The sequence below is a fragment of the Rhinopithecus roxellana genome, chromosome 4 (assembly GCF_007565055.1).
Source record: "Rhinopithecus roxellana isolate Shanxi Qingling chromosome 4, ASM756505v1, whole genome shotgun sequence".
Taxonomy (NCBI): domain Eukaryota; kingdom Metazoa; phylum Chordata; class Mammalia; order Primates; family Cercopithecidae; genus Rhinopithecus; species Rhinopithecus roxellana.
In genome coordinates this window covers 52,501,658-52,520,927 of record NC_044552.1, presented here as the reverse complement: position 1 = coordinate 52,520,927, position 19,270 = coordinate 52,501,658, and the positions used below count along the sequence as shown (strand labels likewise).

Here is a 19,270-nt window from a genome sequence, read left to right as displayed (position 1 = left end):
CACCTAAGATTATTCTTCATGCAACAATTTTAAAAAATTTTGGAGAATCTTATTTCTCAGGGCACATTCATTGTTTGCAAATTAAAGCCCATGGCCTCTTGACTTCAGTTTCTGTTACAGGAGTCTTAATCTCGGGAACCTCCCTAATAAGTATATAGTGATAACTGCTACCAAGAGTCAGACCTTTGTGTTCAGGGTTATACATACATGCATTGTTTAATGACAGGGATACACTCTGAGAAATACATCATTAGGTGATTTCATCATTGTGCAAACATCATAGAGCATAAACAAACCTAAATGGTGTAGCCTAGTATACACTGAGGCTATATGATATAGCCTATTGTTCCTAGTCTACGAACCTGCACAGCATATTACTGAACCAAATACTATAGTCTATTGTAACACGATGGTATGTATTCCTATATCTAAACATATCTAATCATAGAAAAGATACACGAAAAATACGGTATAATCTTTTGTGACTACCATTGTACATGTGGTCCATTGTTGACCAAACTGTTATGCAGCACTGAGTATCACATGGTATAGGCTTAGAATAAGCTCTCATGGAGCTGGACTGGAAGAAATACACAAGGTGGCACTAACATGGAGGAGGGAGGCATGCTATTGGGTGGGCACCTCTCAGTGCTGTGGGTATCATGTTGACTTGGGGTATACATCTGCTTCCACAGGGTCTCCTCCATAAGAGTGTGATAAGAAGGAGACTGTTTTATATCTGGATTTTAGGAGTGATACTGAGGCCATAACCATATATGATTTTTCCTTATAGGCCCTTCACCCAAATGGAACCCTTGGTGGCATGCCTTGTGTAATATCCCAGGGACACTGTGGTAGTAAAGCAGATCCAGTCACAGTCTAACCACTATTATCCATAGCATCTTCTCTTCCTCACCTATAGACTTCCCTTACCTTTCCTTTTATTCCTCCTTGACCACTTTTTCTCTGTCCATTCATCTTCCACTGTCAGATTCTTTTTCTTCTCCTCTGCATCGATTTTAGTTTTTCAAGGACTAACAGCATTTTCTATAAGCATTTCTGCAAGGACTAAGAGCATTTTCTGTAAGCATGTCCTATCCCTGGCTGAGATCTAAAGAGACTGCCAATCTCTGGTCAATCATAACTTGGAGAAAATATTTTTAAATTTATTTTAATAGTAAATGTATTTATAAAAGTATTGAAATACAAAAGGATATAAGATTTGAAGTGCAAATCAACCCATATTTTCTACTCCATTCCCCAGAGATAGCTATTACTTATAAAATCATACTATCTTTTCATAATTATTCTATGCATAAGTAAACTATAGTAAAACCATACTGTACAGATTGTTTTGTGATTTGCTTTTTTTTTTTTTTTACTATAACCACATAACTTGAATAATTTTCTACATGAATCATTCTACTAAATGACATACCATTAACTTGAGGAAATGTTAAAAGGAAAAAATGTAGTCCAAACAAATTTTGTAATTTTCCTTGGACCCTAACAAAGTGATGGCAACTGATTATTTTTTTATTTATAAAATGGAGAGAAGAGTGGATATTTCCTTCACCTTGTTATAGCTACTAATTTTGAAATAAAACGTAAAGTGATAATAAATAAGATTATCTTGAGATTGATAAGAGATAACATATAGACAATTAATTCTTTGAATCCCAGTAAAACCTAGAAAGTCCTAGAAATTAATTAACTTTCTAAATTGTTCCAAGCAAAGAAATCACCAAATAAAAAGAACAAATGCTACAAGAGTATTTGTAAACATCCAAATCTCTGTATTCTGCCACTTAATCCACATTTAAGTTTATAGAAATGTTTTATTTCTTTTTAAAAATTACCTTCTAGAAAGTGACTTTTCTCTCAAATATATCTGTCATTAGTCAAAGTGCTATAGCGTATGTTGAAATCAACAGTTCTGTACTCAATAGTGTTTAATTCTTTGTGCTTAGAGGTTTTTCAAAATTGACATTGACTACAAGTTGTGAAAGCAAAATACGGAATAAATGCATGAATTTTAAATGACAGAATTAATTAAAATTCTTTACTGTTATTGACGTGTACAATTTTATAGAACCTTGGTTGAATAATATTTGCATATGATTTACATTTGATTTCCTCATACTCATTTTTGCATATAGCTTGCATGCATTTCAATATATAGTAATTTCACATATTTGGAGTAAGACTGATAGATGGAAGGGAGTCATTCAACTAAATTGTTGAAAGGGGTGGGCCCTGAGAGAGCTCAAATCTTGGTCCTCGGTGGCCTCATTGGGCAGTACCAAGAGCAAGTCCATTGAAGGGCAAGTCCACCTTGATCAGATAAGCTGAGTCTCTCACTCTGGAAGAGACATGAAGTTCTGTTGGTCAGGTACTTTCCCTGAACACAGTCCTGCCCCCCCAGAAAAGTCCCCCTCCCCAAATAAAAAGCATGGAGAGATGGCCAAAACAACCGTAGCTCCATATATACTTCTTCCTCAATTTTGACATCCACAAATATTTATAGACATTTTTATTTGACAAATAAAAATTGTATATATTTGTCATATACAACTTAATAGTTTGAAATATGTATACATTGTGGAATGGATCAATTGAACTAATTAACATATGTATCACCTCACATATATAGCATTTTTTGTGGTGAGAACACTTAAAATGTACTTTCAAACACTTTTGAACTCTCTAGACTTTTAGCTTGTCCAATCTCTTGAGAGAAAGGAGTCCATCAATACAGAAAATCAGCAATGGGAGGCAAGAGGAGATTCTTTGAACTAACACAGGAATAAAGCACATCTCAATATTTATTTAGATAAAAGGTGTAGATTGTCGCTGCTGGGAAGTATTTGCTGGGTGACCCATGTTAATGATCTTAATAAATTTAGGGTTGGCCTACAGTGGTGTTCAAATTGACTCATCTCCAGACATGAATGAATGTAGAGCTACTCTCTCTTTGCCTTCAGTGTTTCCACAATTGTCTGATTTTTTTTTTTTTTTTTTTTTTTTTTAAGAGAAAGAGGACTAGCTTAACTATGGGTTGAGGGATTTTAGCTAGATGCCAAAATTCCATGCCACACGCTAGAGCCTGGCAAGTTACTGAAGATGTTTATAGCTGCTATTTAGGCCCAAAGAGTCAATTCTTGCCTCAGGGATCACAGGATTTTCTGGGATGGAATTAGTAAGATAATTACGGTTATTCCTAAACAGAGGGATAGGATAAAACATGCCTCCCAGAAAGATGCGTCTTGTGACGCATAGGGGATAAATAAGAAGATAATAAAAATTGGGAGAAGCGTAAACAAGGGGCAGAAATAACAGAGCTGGCAGCTCTTTGCGAAGGGTGAAATAGAATGAAGAGTCATGACTGACTTCTAGATTTCTGGTCTGAGTGCAGTGATGTCATTCACTGAGCTGGAAAACAAACACAAGGAGGAGCAGGTTTTAGTGCTGTGTTAACTTCGTAGTAGCTATAGGATAACTTACTGGATAATCTCACTAGGCAGCTATTTATGCATGGTATACAGCTCAGGAAAAATACCTGGGAAAAATATTTAAAAAGTGGTGAAAGAATCCGTAGAAATGAAAGAAAAAAGAATGGGCAGGTAAACTGAGGTAGGGCAAGGACTAAGACTGCCACCATTTTATAATCCTGAAAAGCCTTCGCTTCCGAAATGTTTTTGTCCAAAAAGCTTACAGCTCTTTGAGGATCCAGTGAGTGTACTAAAGTAGGGATCGCAAAGGACAAATGATTTCACAGACCAAGAACCTATAAAAAAGATAAATAACTGGTTATAACAGGGACTAATTAAACTAGGGAAGGCATGTTCTGCCTAAGTCATTCGAGTTATTTTTTGGTTTTTGTTTTTAATTCTGTTGGTGCCCAAGCAAAATACATCATCTACGAAGAGGACTTACTCAGCAGGCAGCCAGCTTGTGCCTCCAGAGTAAACGCCTATAAACCAATTTCTTGCAAATCCTCCCTGAACACAGATAGCCCGGACTGAAATCTCTTGGGGAGCACTGGCCTTAACGTCTACTCATATTTTCTTCCAGATCCAACACAGTGACCACAGACAAAGCTACCTACCTCCTTTCAGGGACTAGCCTGAAGATCTGAAATACTCACCAGATGCCTAAAGAAGAGGTTAAGACATTTCTGCCAATTCATCGTAGGGTGAGACACACCTCCCCGTTGATGCCCTGCAGACATAACAGCTTTCTGCCAGTGCTTCCCATAATACTAATTCCAGGGCATCATAATTTAGAATTCAGCAATGAAAGAGTGTGTTTCCTTTCTCTGTTCCAACTCAATCACGCAACAACCCCTTAACATTGTAGAGATTGGAAAATCCTGGTTTTCAGGATTTTCAGGAAAATCTGAGAGCAATCTCTTTTTGGAGGCTCTCCTCATTCCTGCCATCTTTTCTTTACATGCTTGGAGCATAGGGTCTTCTGGATCCAGAGCCAAGGACACAGTCAGGCTGTTTAAAGTATTCTTCAGTTTGAAAAGAAATGGGCCCTGTACAAATGTGTGAATTTGGTGAAACTGCCTTTAACACCCTCACCAAATGTATCAACACCAGGTGAGCCTTTCTTATGATCTCCATTTAAACCCCCAGCACAGCCTAGAGCAGTTGCACATGACATAATCTCTCCACTCCTTCATGTCACAGCTTTATGCATCATCTTCTTCAAAAAGCAGTTATTTGATAAAGGAGTTAGCTGATCATCCACCTGGCCACTTGGCTAGCTCTGATCTCCCAATGTAGTTCTCTTCCAGTTGTAAATGTGACCCAGCTACTAACGGAGAGAATTACTGAAAAACACAACAGTGGTCCATAGACAATTTCCTTTCCCAAATTCGGTGTTTTTACATCTTTGTCCTTAACTAAAGTCTCAGCAAAGCCCATGAGAATATCAATTTTCATGTGTAAATACTCATGAAGTGCAAATTTGATATGCTCACACTACTGTAGGCTCTCAATAATGATTGAATTTAAACCATGAAATAAAATCCACTTGTAAAAAGCCAGGAAGTTGCCTTGTGGTTGGAAGGCAAGCTCTGACAGATCACAGAGCAGGGTGTTGAATTGTCCCTTCAAATGTTACTACAGGATAAAGAAATGCTTTTCTCTAACAGTGTGGAATTAACTGTAACTGACCAGACCTTTTCATGATCCCTTCTATAAGAGAAGCTGAAAGCATTGTGGGTGGTCAATCCAGAGAATGCTTAATAATAACCCCTGCTGGTATAAGTCAATATTATGCCATTATTAAGTTGTTGAAATCAGGCTTAAGTTAAAAACTGGTAAATAATTAACAAGTGCCATCATTTGCCTGGCAATGTACTAGGATCGTGATAGCTACAAAAGATGTATCAGACATTTTTCAGTCTATAAGCATTTATATTACTGTTTTCCATTTTAAAGTTGAAACAGGGATTCAGAGTCCATATTCTCTCTTCTTAGTTGTCCCAGCAGGACAGTCCTTACTTCCCCTGCTTATTATCCAGAAGTATTTGGAAGATTCTGCCTTTTAGGCCAAATGCCCACACCTTCCCTGATGACAGTTGCTCCTGAATAGCTTCCAGGTGTACTGAATGAAGGCAGAATGCCTCAGTGGCCCCACAGGAGGCTTTCTTCTCTTGGGAAAGCCCCAACCTGCCACTTTGCTTACTCAGCCAACTTTGCCCTGGCAACTGCTGCCTCTCTTGTCTGAGGCCTGGATAGCAGCAGCAGCTGATCTTGGCCTGCCAGCTGGTATCTGAGCAACTGCTCTTGGCCCTCCTTCCAGTTCCCAGTCTCTTGCAGGTACACCTGCTGGGCAGGAGCACCTGGAGCACAAGTGTGCCCATGGGATGTGATGCTGGTAGTACCAGGAGCAGGCACAGCAGCCTCTTCCTCTCGGACAGTGTGGCGGCTAACTTTCCTTCTGGACACTCCATTCATCAACTCGTGGGGGCACTGGTTCAGCCTGCCCGGTACGACCTTCATTCTCATATCTGGGGAGAAAAGAAATAGGGGAATAAATGGATTTAGTTTTCAACCAGTTAATTACACATTTTGCATAGTTAGCATTTCTGACAAGATACTGTCAAATCAAAGATTGAATTACATCAGCTCTTTGATTTCCAAATATCTTTTATTAGATACTCCAAATATGTAATAAAAATTTGGTAATACTTCTTCCTCGAAAAACACTTATATGATATCGATAATTGAATGAGGATTTTTCATTGTAAGGGCTAGGCTTCAACGCAAAAACCAGACCATGGTCAGGTCTTATCAGTGGGCCAACTCAGACCTGTGTTAAGATATATGAACTATAAAAACCAGTCTTATCTAATACTTAGGCTTTTATGCCAAATTCATAATTTAATATCTTTAGTTTTATAAAAACATGACTATAAATATTTGTAGAAATAATCACATAAACATCTATTTATATGAGTGTGTACATGTGTGGTTGCATAACAGTAGAAGGAGAGATGGCACATTAGACTCAAGTCACAAAATTAGGCTCAAGTTCCCCTTCTTCTGCTATTTGGCTTCATGACTTTCATCTTTTCAGCCTCTCTGGGCTTTAGTTGTATAATTTTAATTTATTCTCAAGTGCTACTTCACAATTTACTAAAATATATTTATTTTAGCAATGTTGTTTTAGTTGATTTCCTCTCAACATTTTATTTGTATTTTATTTTTCTATTAAACAGAACTAAACATCAACTCAGAAGAGTACAATATACATAAACAGATATCTAGGCACCACATAATACTGTGTAAAGATAAAGACTGCAATGGAAAGTTAAGAATGTTCAGTGGGATACATGCATGGGAGTATATCATGCATGCAGAGGTCACTGTTCATATGCCTTACAGTGAGAAAAAGGTTGAACCTGTCCGAAACCCTGGGGGGTAGGTGGTAATACTGTCATCTACATTTACTACATTTACCATGCCTGCTTTTCTCACATCTCACCACCAAATACATTAACCACTCATTTGTGTGTAATGAAGATGCCTAACTTATTAAGCTTTTTGTTATTTTACTCCTGAGTTCGTTGAGAGCTATCTTGGTTTGTGTTAGGAGATAGTAATCCTGTCTGATTCATACTATAAGAGACAGTATTGGGGTAAAGAATACCAATTTCCCACTTCAATTTAATCTGGAAAATGAGGTAAGGATGAGAGAAAGTAATAACTTTTATATATATATATATATATATATATATATATATATATATATATATATATATATAATGCTTTTGATTTAGAGCAGTAAAATAAGATAATCATGTTGTTCCTATTATTTCCATGACACATCTATTAACATTATGATAAGCCCATGTTATTCATATTTTCTCTCTCCTGTTCCACAGTCCGTTTGTCTAGCATGTGTCTTCTATAGCCATCAAACTATGGGATGATTCTCTTGCTTTGAGCTATAAGAACTTTCAGGTTACCCTAGTTTTCCTATGGGACCTTCAGCTCCTCCCAGAAGTGTTTCTTGACAGCTCAAACTACATTGATTTATGCCTCAATACTTGTCTGGAGTTTCTCATTTGACCTGCACAGTTTCTTCTATTATTGGTCACCTTTTCCTTATGTGACAGTCTCATCTTCCTCTTAGGAATTTGAGTTCCTTCAAGGAAGAAATGTTTGTGTGCCATCAACCCTGCTCCCTCATTATGCCCAGTCCTCTGCCAAGCACTGAGCTGGGGGTCATCTCCATAATTACTGCTCCCACCAGGTGGAAAAGACATAGTTTATGAGGATCAGAAATAACCAAAGAACAAGAATAATAAATTGTCAGGTAGAAGCAAACTTTAAAAGGGCAAGAAAGGCTTTGAATTTTAATCCCTTGGTAAAACCAACAGCACTTCATATAAGAGGAATCAAACACTGCAAGTCGCCTATTTTCAATCCATTGAAGATACTGTTATCTTGTTTTTGAGAGACCTTCATTGGAAATCTTTTCCCCCTTGTTCTTTAAGTCCGCATCTATTCATGAAAGACTAACACCAGCATAGCTTTCCTTTGCAGACCCCAAAACATTTAAAAATCTACCATGAATTATTTACATGGCAGCTCCAATCAGCAACATGCCTGACAGACTCCCCAGCCGAAATGAAAGTTCACTGTGCAAAGGTGCCCAGAGAGGCTGGCCACCTCCCACTGTGAGGTTATAGACAGAACTAAGTCAGCACACATTATGTGTCAGCGCCGACATCAGAAGGAATCAAATCCTTTGATCTCAGACCTCCACAGGAAGCTTAGATCTCAGACAAATTAGATAAAAAATGAATTTATAGCAGATACGTGTCCTAAGGCATTCGGCTGAATGTTTGGGTTTTAGGGAAGGAAGGATAGTGAGTATCAAAATATATGAATTGGCATGCCTCCTTTCCACCTCTGCCTTGTTGATGAGTCCCCATTAAAATGAAAAGATGGGATTTTAAACTGTTCCTCCATGCCTCTTAGAATCCCACTGGTGGATTTGACCAAGTTTTAGGGAAAATGGGATACAATATGGGGAACATTTATCTCTTCTCTACAGAAAGGAAGACTCACTGGTTCTGGGTTCTTTCAGGTCCACCCATAGTCAGCTACAGCTTTTCCAGCTATCCTTAGCCTCTTCCAACTTCCAAAACTTTGTTGAGCAGCAAATATGCACTGTGCCTGTGACTTTAAAAATTTGTGTGGGTACTAGCCACTGGCTTCTTTTGCAATAAGAATATTAACAATGAATCTCCCCTCTCTCTCTCTCTACCTCTCCATACCCTGTTCATATTTTTTGAGCCTAGTTCCATGTGTAACATTCAGTGTTGGGTGATCTGGACTCAGTATAGAAAGCCTAATATATTGCCTGGACCTTTGAGTCTAAACAGGATCTGAAGCAGATCTTGAACAACTGATCAATTAACAACAAGAATCAACCATCTTGGTTTCTCATTTGTCAATAAGGTGCAGTAGTCCTGCCCACATATTAGGGAATGTATATGCCATAATTAAATACTAATGCTTCTGTCTTGTCTAGATAAGTTGTTCCTTTATGTGAAAAATATTATTTCTTTTTAATAAGCAATACATGACAAATGAGGAGGCATACAAATTAGAGAAAAATAAAAAGGAAAATGACTGTAGTAGGACATTGTATCTTAAGTAATCTGCATTTTATTGATTTGTGATACTCTAGAAATGGACGTGTTTTAGTAAACCTAATTTAACTCATTAATCCATCTGGAACTTCCTTTGTTATATTTTATAAAATGTGAATCTAGACTGATAAATGCTCTAAATAGTCACATTTACTAAACCTTTTATAAACTGTTTTCCTTTATATTTACTTTTATTTTCTCTTTTGTTATATATTTCATTTCTATATCTAATATCTCTACTTACCTATATATGATATCTATATCTACCTAATTGGGGCTATTTCCACTAATGTGCCCATATATGCTTGTAACAGAATCACATTATCTTAAGAACGTGACATAAGTATTAATTCCCTGATATGGCTACTCATTTCCACTACCATAAAATCTATTTATTTTAGAAAATTGGCTTTGTATCATTAGCCTATATTTTCTGGTGAACTTTGGAATCCATCTTATGCTATTCAACATTGCAAAGAATGATTGGAATTCCATTAATCCCATTTATTTGAGAATAACTGAGGTATTTGTAAGAATAGTCAATCTAATTAGAAATATATTATACTTCTCTATGTATTCAAGTCTTCTCTTTATACTATTTAATAAAATATAGTTTATTTTTATATAGGTTCAACATAACACTGGTTAAGACATTTTTCAAGGCAGTATATCCAAGGCAGTATATGTACATTTCTTTACTTTTTTCTAACTATATACCATTGACCTATACAATTTTTTGAACTGACATTATTTTTGAGTGAGTTATTCAAAATATTTATAAATCATGGTAGTTAATGGTTGAATCTTTTAAGTTATCCTTAAAAAAATATATCACCTGCAAACAACTTCCAACATTGTCCTCTTAATTTGTTTTATTTTTATTTTTTTTGAGATGGAGTCTCGCTCTGTCAACGAAGTTGGGGTGCAGTGGCATCATCTTGGCTCACTGCACCCTCCACCTCCTGGGTTCAAGCACTTTTCCAGTCTCAGCCTCCTGAGTAGCTGGGACTATAGGTGCGTGCCACCACATCCAGCTTTTTTTTTTTTTTTTTTTTTTTTTTTTTTTTTTTTTTTTTTGTATTTTTAGTAGAGATGGGGTTTCACCACATTGGCCAGGCTGGTATCGAACTCCTGACCTCAGGTGATCTGCCCACTTCGGCCTCCCAAAGTGCTGGGATTACAGGCATGAGCCACCATGCCTGGTCATTTGGTTTTATATATGCTATGTTTCTTATGATTCCAAAATATATGTTATAAAATTATGGTAAGAATGACCTATGTGTTTTTCCTCATTTGAACACGAATTCCTCTAATACTCCATTGTTAATTATGATATTGGATCTTGATTGAAAATAGAAATGGAACTCTTCATTCTTTTTAAATTTTTTTTTGAGACTAGGGTTTTATTACGTTGCCCAGGTTAGAGTGCAGTGGATATTTTCATAGCTCACTGCCAGCCTCAAACTCTTAGGGTCATGCAATCCTTCCACCTCAGCCTCCTGAATAGTTGGAAATACAGGTGCATACCACTATACCAGGCTCTTCATCTTATTCAGTGGGCATGCTGCTATTCCTGATTATTTTTTAAAGTTTTCTTCTGGGACAACTACTATATATTATCCATGTTTTAAAGGAGCAAATGTTCTTTGTTTAAATTATATGACATGGACATGTTATTTATTAATAATTTCCAAACATAGTTTTGCTTTCCTGAGAACCTGAGACAATTTCTAGTTCTCAGCTCCTTTGCTTTCAGATGAAACTATCTCTGTCCTTCCCTATCCCTGTCATTCTTATACATTTGTATTAACAGAAGGTAAAGTGACAGCCCTTTATATTTTACATTTACAAAAAACACCATATACAGTCAATGTATCTCTAAGGTGGTAGAGATAAGAAATCTTTGAAGTAGATGTTCATGGTCACATGTGCATATATAGCCTCTTTTTTACACTTCACTTTTTCATTTCCAACATTTGATGCATGGATTCCATAAAGAAAACGGATGTAGACAAAGATTGATGCATAATTTGGAGAAAGCAATATTGAGGTCAGCGGCAGTAGCTGTCCTGCAAACACAAAGGTGGTAGCAAGAAAACTGGAAGAGGAAGCTAAAGTAGCCAGAAGAAAGCATTAGCTGGAAGCAAGAAGTCATATTTTCCCACTGTTAGGACCCAAAAAATGTTCATTCATCATCCTTTTATATAGTTGGTGAACCTGGATTAAATTTCTATTAATACATTTCTTTTAGAAGAAGGGCAGGGGCCTGTCTTTTTTTTCCCCCCAGCAGTTGTAATAACTCCTGGAATCCAAGGGTCTCTGGAAAAGGGAAATGGAAAGAGGGGGACTCATTTCATCAGGTCTTCATCATTCACTCAATAATAGTTATCAGTGGTCTAATACCCTAAATCCCTATGGTAACAGTGGTGTTGGGATCATAAAAGATACAGAATTTATACCAAAGGATCTGTATAAGATGAACACAAATATTATATTACATACAAAAGGTATTAAAGAAGTGAGAAGTATTATAAAAGTTGAGAAAGGAACTATTCCTTCTAGATAAGGAACTTTGAAAAAAGATAAAGTATATGATTTGGAATGGGATCAATGGGAGTGTACTTTTCATACTGCTGATAAAGACATACCCAAGACTGGGCAATTTACAAAAGAAAGAGGTTTAATTGGGCTCACAGTTCCACGTGTCTGGGGGGGCCTCACAATCATGGTGGAAGACAAGAAGGAGCAAGTCACATCTTACGTGGAGGGCAGCAGGCAAAGAGAGCTTGTGCAGGGAAACTCCCATTTTTAAAACCATCAGATCTCTTGAGACTCATTCACTATCACAAGAATAGTGCAGGGAAAGACCAGCCCCAAAGTTCAATCACTTCCCACTGGGTCCCTCCCATGATACGTGGGAATTGTGGGAGTTAAAATTCAATATGAGATTTGGGTGGGAACACAGCCAAACCATATCAGGGAGACTTTAGAGAAAGTGGATACTTTAGAGAAAGACAGTTTGATGTGGGGAGGCCTATGTTGCGCATAGAAAATATTGTCTTGGAGGGAAAAGAGATAGGGATGAAGGAGTAGACCCCTGTAAGGAGTGTATTAAATAAAACTGAAGATGTATCTAGTGGAATGAAGTGTAAAGGAGGAGAGAGAAAAAACAGACACTGGAGAGAAAGAATGGATAAAACTTGACAAGCAAGAGGACAGGCTGGTAAAGGGAGAACTAGGAGTTAAAGATAACTCTGTGTCTCGTCTGGAAGATTTGGGGCCAATTAACCAATTTAGGGAAGAAGGGAACAGTTGAGAAGGTGTGAAGCAAAACTGAGCTCTGACAGAGCAAAGCAAGACTCTTTCCCTGGCATTTCTACAAATCTGAGTTTATATAAACTGGACAACTAAGCCCTTTGCAAATGGGATTTGAAACAGTATGTCTAGAGGGGCTAAACATGTAACTTAAGACAATAGCATTCTTTATCTCCTTTAGCATTCTCTCCCATATTTGAATTTTTAAATACACACTGTTTGTTCTGACTGCCTCACACTTAATTGCATATTGCTTGGAATTGTTCTCTAATTTTCCCCCAAATATTACTCCTGTATCCCAACCATACTGAAAATTCATAAAGGACAGAGGACCAGATATCATCTCTTTATAATTATACAGAAGGAGCCTTATAACATGCTAAATAAACATCAGAAGATAAATAAGTATTTATTTAATAGTTCATTGGGAAAGAAAATCTAATTGTATTCATTAAGTCATTCCAACAAGCTCTCATCTAAATGTTACAAAGATCAGTAAAAGCCTCTGCCAGGGTTTCTCATCCTCAGCATTACTGACATTTTGAGCTAGCTAATCTTTGCTGTGGGGTGGTGTTGCATATTATAAGATGTCTATAGCACTCTGATCTCTACACACGAGATGCCAGTGGTGCTCCCCTGCTCCCAGGCTGTGGCAGCAAAATGTCTCCAGACATTGCAAATGTCTTCTGGAAGTAGAGTGACCAAACATCCCAATTTGTCTGGGGCTGAGGGAATTCCTGGGACACAAGATTTTCAGTTTCAAAACTGAGAGAGTTCTGGGAAAAACCAGGATGTGTTAGTCACCCTACCTGGGGAGCAGAATTCTCCTGGTTGAAAACGACTGATTTTGGAAACAGAAAGTTATTATACAATGAATTACAAAAACCAGAAGTGCTACAATGAAGGCACTCACTCAGTATACTTGGAACCCAAAGAGGAAAATGTTCATTCTGGTTGAGAAGAAAGGGGTTGAGGAAAGCTTTTGTTTTCTAATTTTTAGTTGACATGTAATAATGGTACCTATTTACAGAGTACAGAGTGATCTTTCTTTTTGTGGGGGAGGGGAGCAGAGTCTTGCTCTGTTGCCCAGGCTGGAGTGCAGTGTCCGATCTCAGCTCACTGCAACCTCTGCCTCCCGGGTTCAAGCGACTCTCCTGCCTCAGCCTCCCTGAGTAGCTGGGACTACAGGTGCATGCCACCATGCCTGGCTATTTTTTGTATTTTTAGTAGAGACAGGGTCTCACCATGTTGACCAGACTGGTCTCAAACTCCTGTAAACAAGTGATCCTCCCGCCTTGGCCTCCCAAAGTTCTGGGATTACAGGCGTGAACCACTGTGCCCAGACCAGAGTTATATTTCAATACATGTATACAATGTATAATGATCAAATCTGGGTAGTCACCATGTTCATCACCTCAAACATTTATCATTTCTTTGTGTTGTGAACATTCTGAAAAAAAAAAAAAAAGGCACCTCAGCTACTGCTTAAAGCTTGAGCTGGTTTTAACAGGTGAAGACAAACCATCCAACTGGAAGAAACTGCAAGTAAATGAGCAGAGAGATATTAGACTAATCCCAGGATGGATGAATTAGTGTGGTGAGGGTAATCAGGAGCAAGAGAGGAAAACCCAATACAAGGTTAGAAATATTGGATAGAGTCAAGGCTTAGAGGGCTTTGAATCTTAAATAACATTTTCTAAACCAATAATAAATACACATATATAGCCCACATAGTATGCCTGAAATTGTTCTGTGTAACAGAGAAGTTAGTTCTCTTACTTGAGGCCACAAAGTCTGTCAACAGGGAGTCAGATTTAAGCCCAGTCTGTTGGACTTCTGGGTTCTATGCTCTTAACTGTCACACTATCCTGATTCTCCAACTGACAATGGGAATTCATTAAATCTTATGAGTAGAAGAGTGACATTAGCAGATACAGATTTTAAAAGAGGGCTTAGATGGCTCTTGATGTCAAAAACACTGGAGACAGTAAAATAGGAGGGATGTATATTTTACTCTCTTCTTCCCCCATCACAACTTTCTGGTACCCTGACTGTATCCATGCAATTTTTGGTAAAAGCTGTAATGTGGTAAATTTATCATCTGAATCTAGTAGACATGCTCGGTTCCAACAGCGCAATCATCCTAAGTGCTAAAGTAGTGCTTAGTGAAAGCAAAGTGCTGAAGAGAGAGACAGTCACTCACTTTATCAGCAAATGTTAAAAGTTTAAAAACACAGAGGGAAAAGGGAAACTAAAGTGCCATGGCAATAACAGAATAAAACAAAATGTATGTAAAGCTACCAATAATTAGGTGTTTCATAGCTGGTAATAATTTCCAAAGAAAAGCAGGAGATGCCTCATTATTCGTCTTCGAAACGATACTTTTCAGATTTGTACAAAGCTTAGAAGACAAGGAAACAAATCTGCTGTGATCCCCAGAGGAGGATTCGGATAACACATCTTTCTATTTTTAACTTGTATGTCCTAATAAAATGGCCTCTTTGATGCTCCCCTCTCTTCAATCTAAACTTTTCCACAGAGTCCTGTGCCTGTCTCATTCTTAATAATTTATTAATAAACTACCACATAAAAAATGTCCCTTAATAAAACAGTTAGGCACTGTGGACTGCATAACGTAGTTAATTTAAGCAGGCCACTGACATTCACATAGATGGCCATATGAGATTAAGAGAGAGACTAGTACCACTCCTGCCATTCTCTGTAGATGGCAGCTGAATATGAAGAGCTATTCAGATGGCGGGGTTCAAACACCTGTCCTGAGTTTACATGCAATAATATGGTCAAGAGGCTTCTAAAAAGAAAAATTGGAATAATCTTAGATGGAAACTTCAGATAATTCCCATCCCCTTCTCTCTTTCTCTATTTTTTTCAATACTACTCCCACACCCCACACCCTCTACCACCTTTTGGTGCAGGTCCAGGAACTGGAGTATGGCTAATATGTTGGGAAAATTGAAAAAAACAAACAAACTTTTATTTCCTTCATGGAAAGATATACAAACAAGCAAACAAACGGATAAACACTCATGCTCATGCGTGCACGCGCGCACACACACATGCACATAAACACACACATGAAAGATCTCACTCAGCTACTTAGAGGCAGAATAACATTGGGATGCTATTTTTTGCTTAAACATACATTCAGAACCACTAAGACAGGTAAGCCTTTTGAAGCAGAAAATATGATAATTGACTCTCTAGAGTACATATTTTTAAATGTTTCAGGCCTAGGGAAATTATATGAATATTTTTCATGTATCATACCTATATTTGGCAAAGCCATCTTGTGCTCTGCCCAGTCTTTGCAGCATTCTTAGTCGGACAAGGGCAAAGCATTCATCCCAGGCAAATGCTTATCTTTTCTCTGTCTGGCACTAATTCTAATGGCAATTTAACAATATAACAAGTAATATCATCTGGCATAACACACCATGGAGGCAAATAATACATTTTGCTGAAAGTACAGCTAAACAACAAAGCACAGTTTAACAAAGCTGACTCACGTGTCGAGGGTTCTGTACTCAATCTAATTTGCATAGTTGGTATTTGGCAACTGTACTCTTCTTTCCCAAATTCAATAATGTTGCCAAATTGGCAGCTTTGCAATAGCTAAAGGAAAGATTATATGCCTATACTCTGGTTTCCCCTTTATGTAACGAGCTCAAATGTTAAACCAATAATCTTCATATATATATACATATAAAGTAAATGTATCAATTCAAATAATTGGTGAATAGATGAGTGAATCAGCCAGACCTGTGTATTTTTCTGCTGGGATATTTCTTTGAAGGAAAGTAACAAAGACTAAGAAGGGGCTACAAACTAAATTGCTTCAGAAACACAGCTGAAGGAGAGGGAGGCTCAGTCAGTCCACAACGGGTCTCTCCTGTGGGGATCATTTCCACCTCTAAGCTTACCTTCTGCCACCACAGCGTCTTCTTTTTTGGGCCCTTGTGATTCTCGGCGTTTGGATGAGGTGTGGATATGATTATTTTCATTATTAGTCTGGGATTCGGGAATCTCTTCAGGTTTTGTTTCTGTATTAATGGAGAAAAAGAAGGGATTTTTTTGTTCAGACAAAAAGAACATTTTTATTTGTAAGTGGGACCATCAGCATTTAGATGTTTCCCTTGTATGTACACTTGTCCCATAATTACCATATACATGCAATAGAATGCATATAACATATTCAGAGTTCAAGAAATAATGGCATAAAATCCTATATACTGACCACCAACATTATGGTATAAAACTGTACAAATAGCAGACACATGTGGCTACTGATGACTTAAAATGTTGCTAGCTAAATTGAGATGTAAGTATAATGTACACAGTCAATTTTCAAAAAAGTGTAAACTACTTAATGTTTTTATATTCATTACGTGTTGAAATAATATTATTGATATGTTAAATGGCTACTAGAGAATTACATATGTGTCTTGCATGTGTGGCTCATGTTATACTTCTGTTGGACAGAACTGATTAGCTAGTGACAGAATATTATTAATACTTTTTTAGTATTTAGTTTTGAAATGAATATTGATTCACAGGCAGTTGTCAAGAAATGTACAGGGAGGATGCAAGCATCTTCACCCAGCCTTCTCCATTGTTAACAACCTGTGTGACTACAATATGATATCAATACTAAGGAATTGAGACCAGTACAAGCCAGCAAATGCAAGATGAGGGGGGCTTTTAATTGAAGACTGTATATCTTTAGTCTATCCCTGGCTGAAGAGGTACTTCATCTTCTATTTATCTACTTAATAAATGCATTCATCTAAAATATATTTACATTCCTCATGTCAGGCACTGTTTAAGGCTCTGGGAATACTATGGTGAGTAAAAAAGATCTGATCCCTGCCCTGATAGAGCTTTTATTCTAGTTTGGATGGCAGAGGATAAACAAATAAATTTGTAATATGGCAAAGTAATGCTATAACATGGCATGAAAAAGAGGTAGTTATGGGTGGGAAGTAGACCTTTTTTTCTTTTTCAACTTTTATTTTAGGTTCAGTGGGTACATGTACAGGTTTATTACAGGTAAATTGCATGTCACTGGGGTTTGGTGTACAAATGATTTCATCACCCAAGTAGTGAACATAGTACCAAACAGATAGTTTTTCAACCGTTATCCCCCTCCCACCTTCCCCACTCAAGTAGGCCCTGGTCTCTATTGTTCCTCTCTTTGTGCCCATGTGTACCCAATGTTTAGCTCCCACTTATAAGTGACAACATGCAGTATTTGGTTTTCTGTTCTTGCATTAATTCACTTAGTTTAGTGGCCTCCAGCTGCATCAATGTTGCTGCAAAGGATGTGATTTCATTCTTTTTATGGCTGCATACTATTCCACGGTATATATGTATCATATTTTCATTATCAAGTCCACTGTTGATGGGCATCTAGGTTGAATCCATGTCTTTGCTATTGTGAATAGTGCTGCAATAAACATACAAATGCATGTGTCCTTCTGGTAGACTGATTTATATTCTTTTGGGTATATACCAAATAATGGGATTGCTGAGTTGAAAACTTCTGTTTTAAGTTCTTTGAGAAATCTCCAAACTGCTTTGCATAGTGGCTGAACTAATTTACATTCCCACCAACAGTGTATCAGCATTCCCTTTTCTCCACAACCTCACCAACATCTGTTACTGTTTTAACTTTTTAGTAATTGCCATTCTGACTGGTATGAGATGGTATCTTATTGTATACTAGACTTTAAACTATACTACAAAGGTACAGTAACCAAAACAGAATGGTACTGGCAAAATAATAGACAAATAGACAACAGACCAATATACGAATAGACAAATGAAGCTGCACACATACAACCATCTCATCTTCAACAAAGCCAACAATAACAAGCAATGAGGAAAGGACTCCTATTCAATAAATGGTGCCGGGATAGCTGGCTAGCCATACGCAGAAGAATGAAACTTGACCTTTTCCTTTCACTATATGCAAGATTAAAGACGTAAATGTAAGATCCAAAACGATAAAAACCCTAGAAGAAAATCTAAGAAATACCATTCCGGACATAGGCCTTGACAAAGTTTTCATGATGAAGCAAATTCAGCAAAAACATAAATAAAAAAAGCAGGACCCAATTAAACTAAAGAGCTTCTGCACAGCAAAGGAAACTACCAACAGAGGAGACAAACAACCAACAGAATGAGAGAAAACATTAACAAACTATGCATCTGACAAAAGTCTAATATCCAGAATCTATAAGAATTTAAATCAAAAATCAAAAAAGCAAACAATCCCATTTAAAAAAATGGGCAAAGGACATGAACGGACACTTCTCAAAAGAAGACATACATGTGGCCAAAAGTTTGTGAAAAAAATGGTCATCATCACTAATGATTAGAGAAATGCAAGTAAAAACCATAAGGTATACGTTTTTGGATAGGCATGATCAGGAGGGATATACCCTGAAATAAAATCACAGTAAAACAAAACAAAACAAAAAACCAACAAGAAGAGAAAAGACAAAAGCCAATTTTACTTAAGAATATCTTTGATAAAGCAGTAAAGAGAATTAAATTTTATTTAAAATCCATGTGTGATTTTTCCCAAGAAAAAGCAATTTTACAATTGAATTTTGAGCTGAACTAACTATTTTTTCATGGAACACCATGTTTACTTGAAAGAGCTTGAAAACATGATTGAGAAATTACGGTTATTCATACTTGTGTATTTGGCAGATTTTATTTTTTCTCAAATGAATGAAGTGAGCTTGTAAAACA

At 37.2% G+C, this 19,270-nt stretch overlaps 1 protein-coding gene and 1 long non-coding RNA gene across 2 annotated transcripts in view; one reads left to right on the top strand and one right to left on the bottom strand.

Annotated features, from left to right (window-relative positions):
* Positions 1 to 1,155: 1,155 nt before the first annotated feature.
* Positions 1,156 to 19,270, bottom strand: part of PKHD1 (PKHD1 ciliary IPT domain containing fibrocystin/polyductin) — a 467,968-nt gene continuing 449,853 nt past the window's right edge. The window contains 3 exon segments of the mRNA XM_010364246.2: positions 1,156 to 5,747; positions 5,749 to 6,022; positions 16,435 to 16,554. Of these exon segments, the coding sequence (XP_010362548.2) occupies positions 5,510 to 5,747; positions 5,749 to 6,022; positions 16,435 to 16,554 (632 nt within the window). The 3' untranslated portion in view covers positions 1,156 to 5,509.
* Positions 8,333 to 9,051, top strand: LOC104663101. The gene is made up of 2 exons (XR_748093.1): positions 8,333 to 8,389; positions 8,825 to 9,051. It is a non-coding gene; the product is annotated as an uncharacterized LOC104663101 (long non-coding RNA).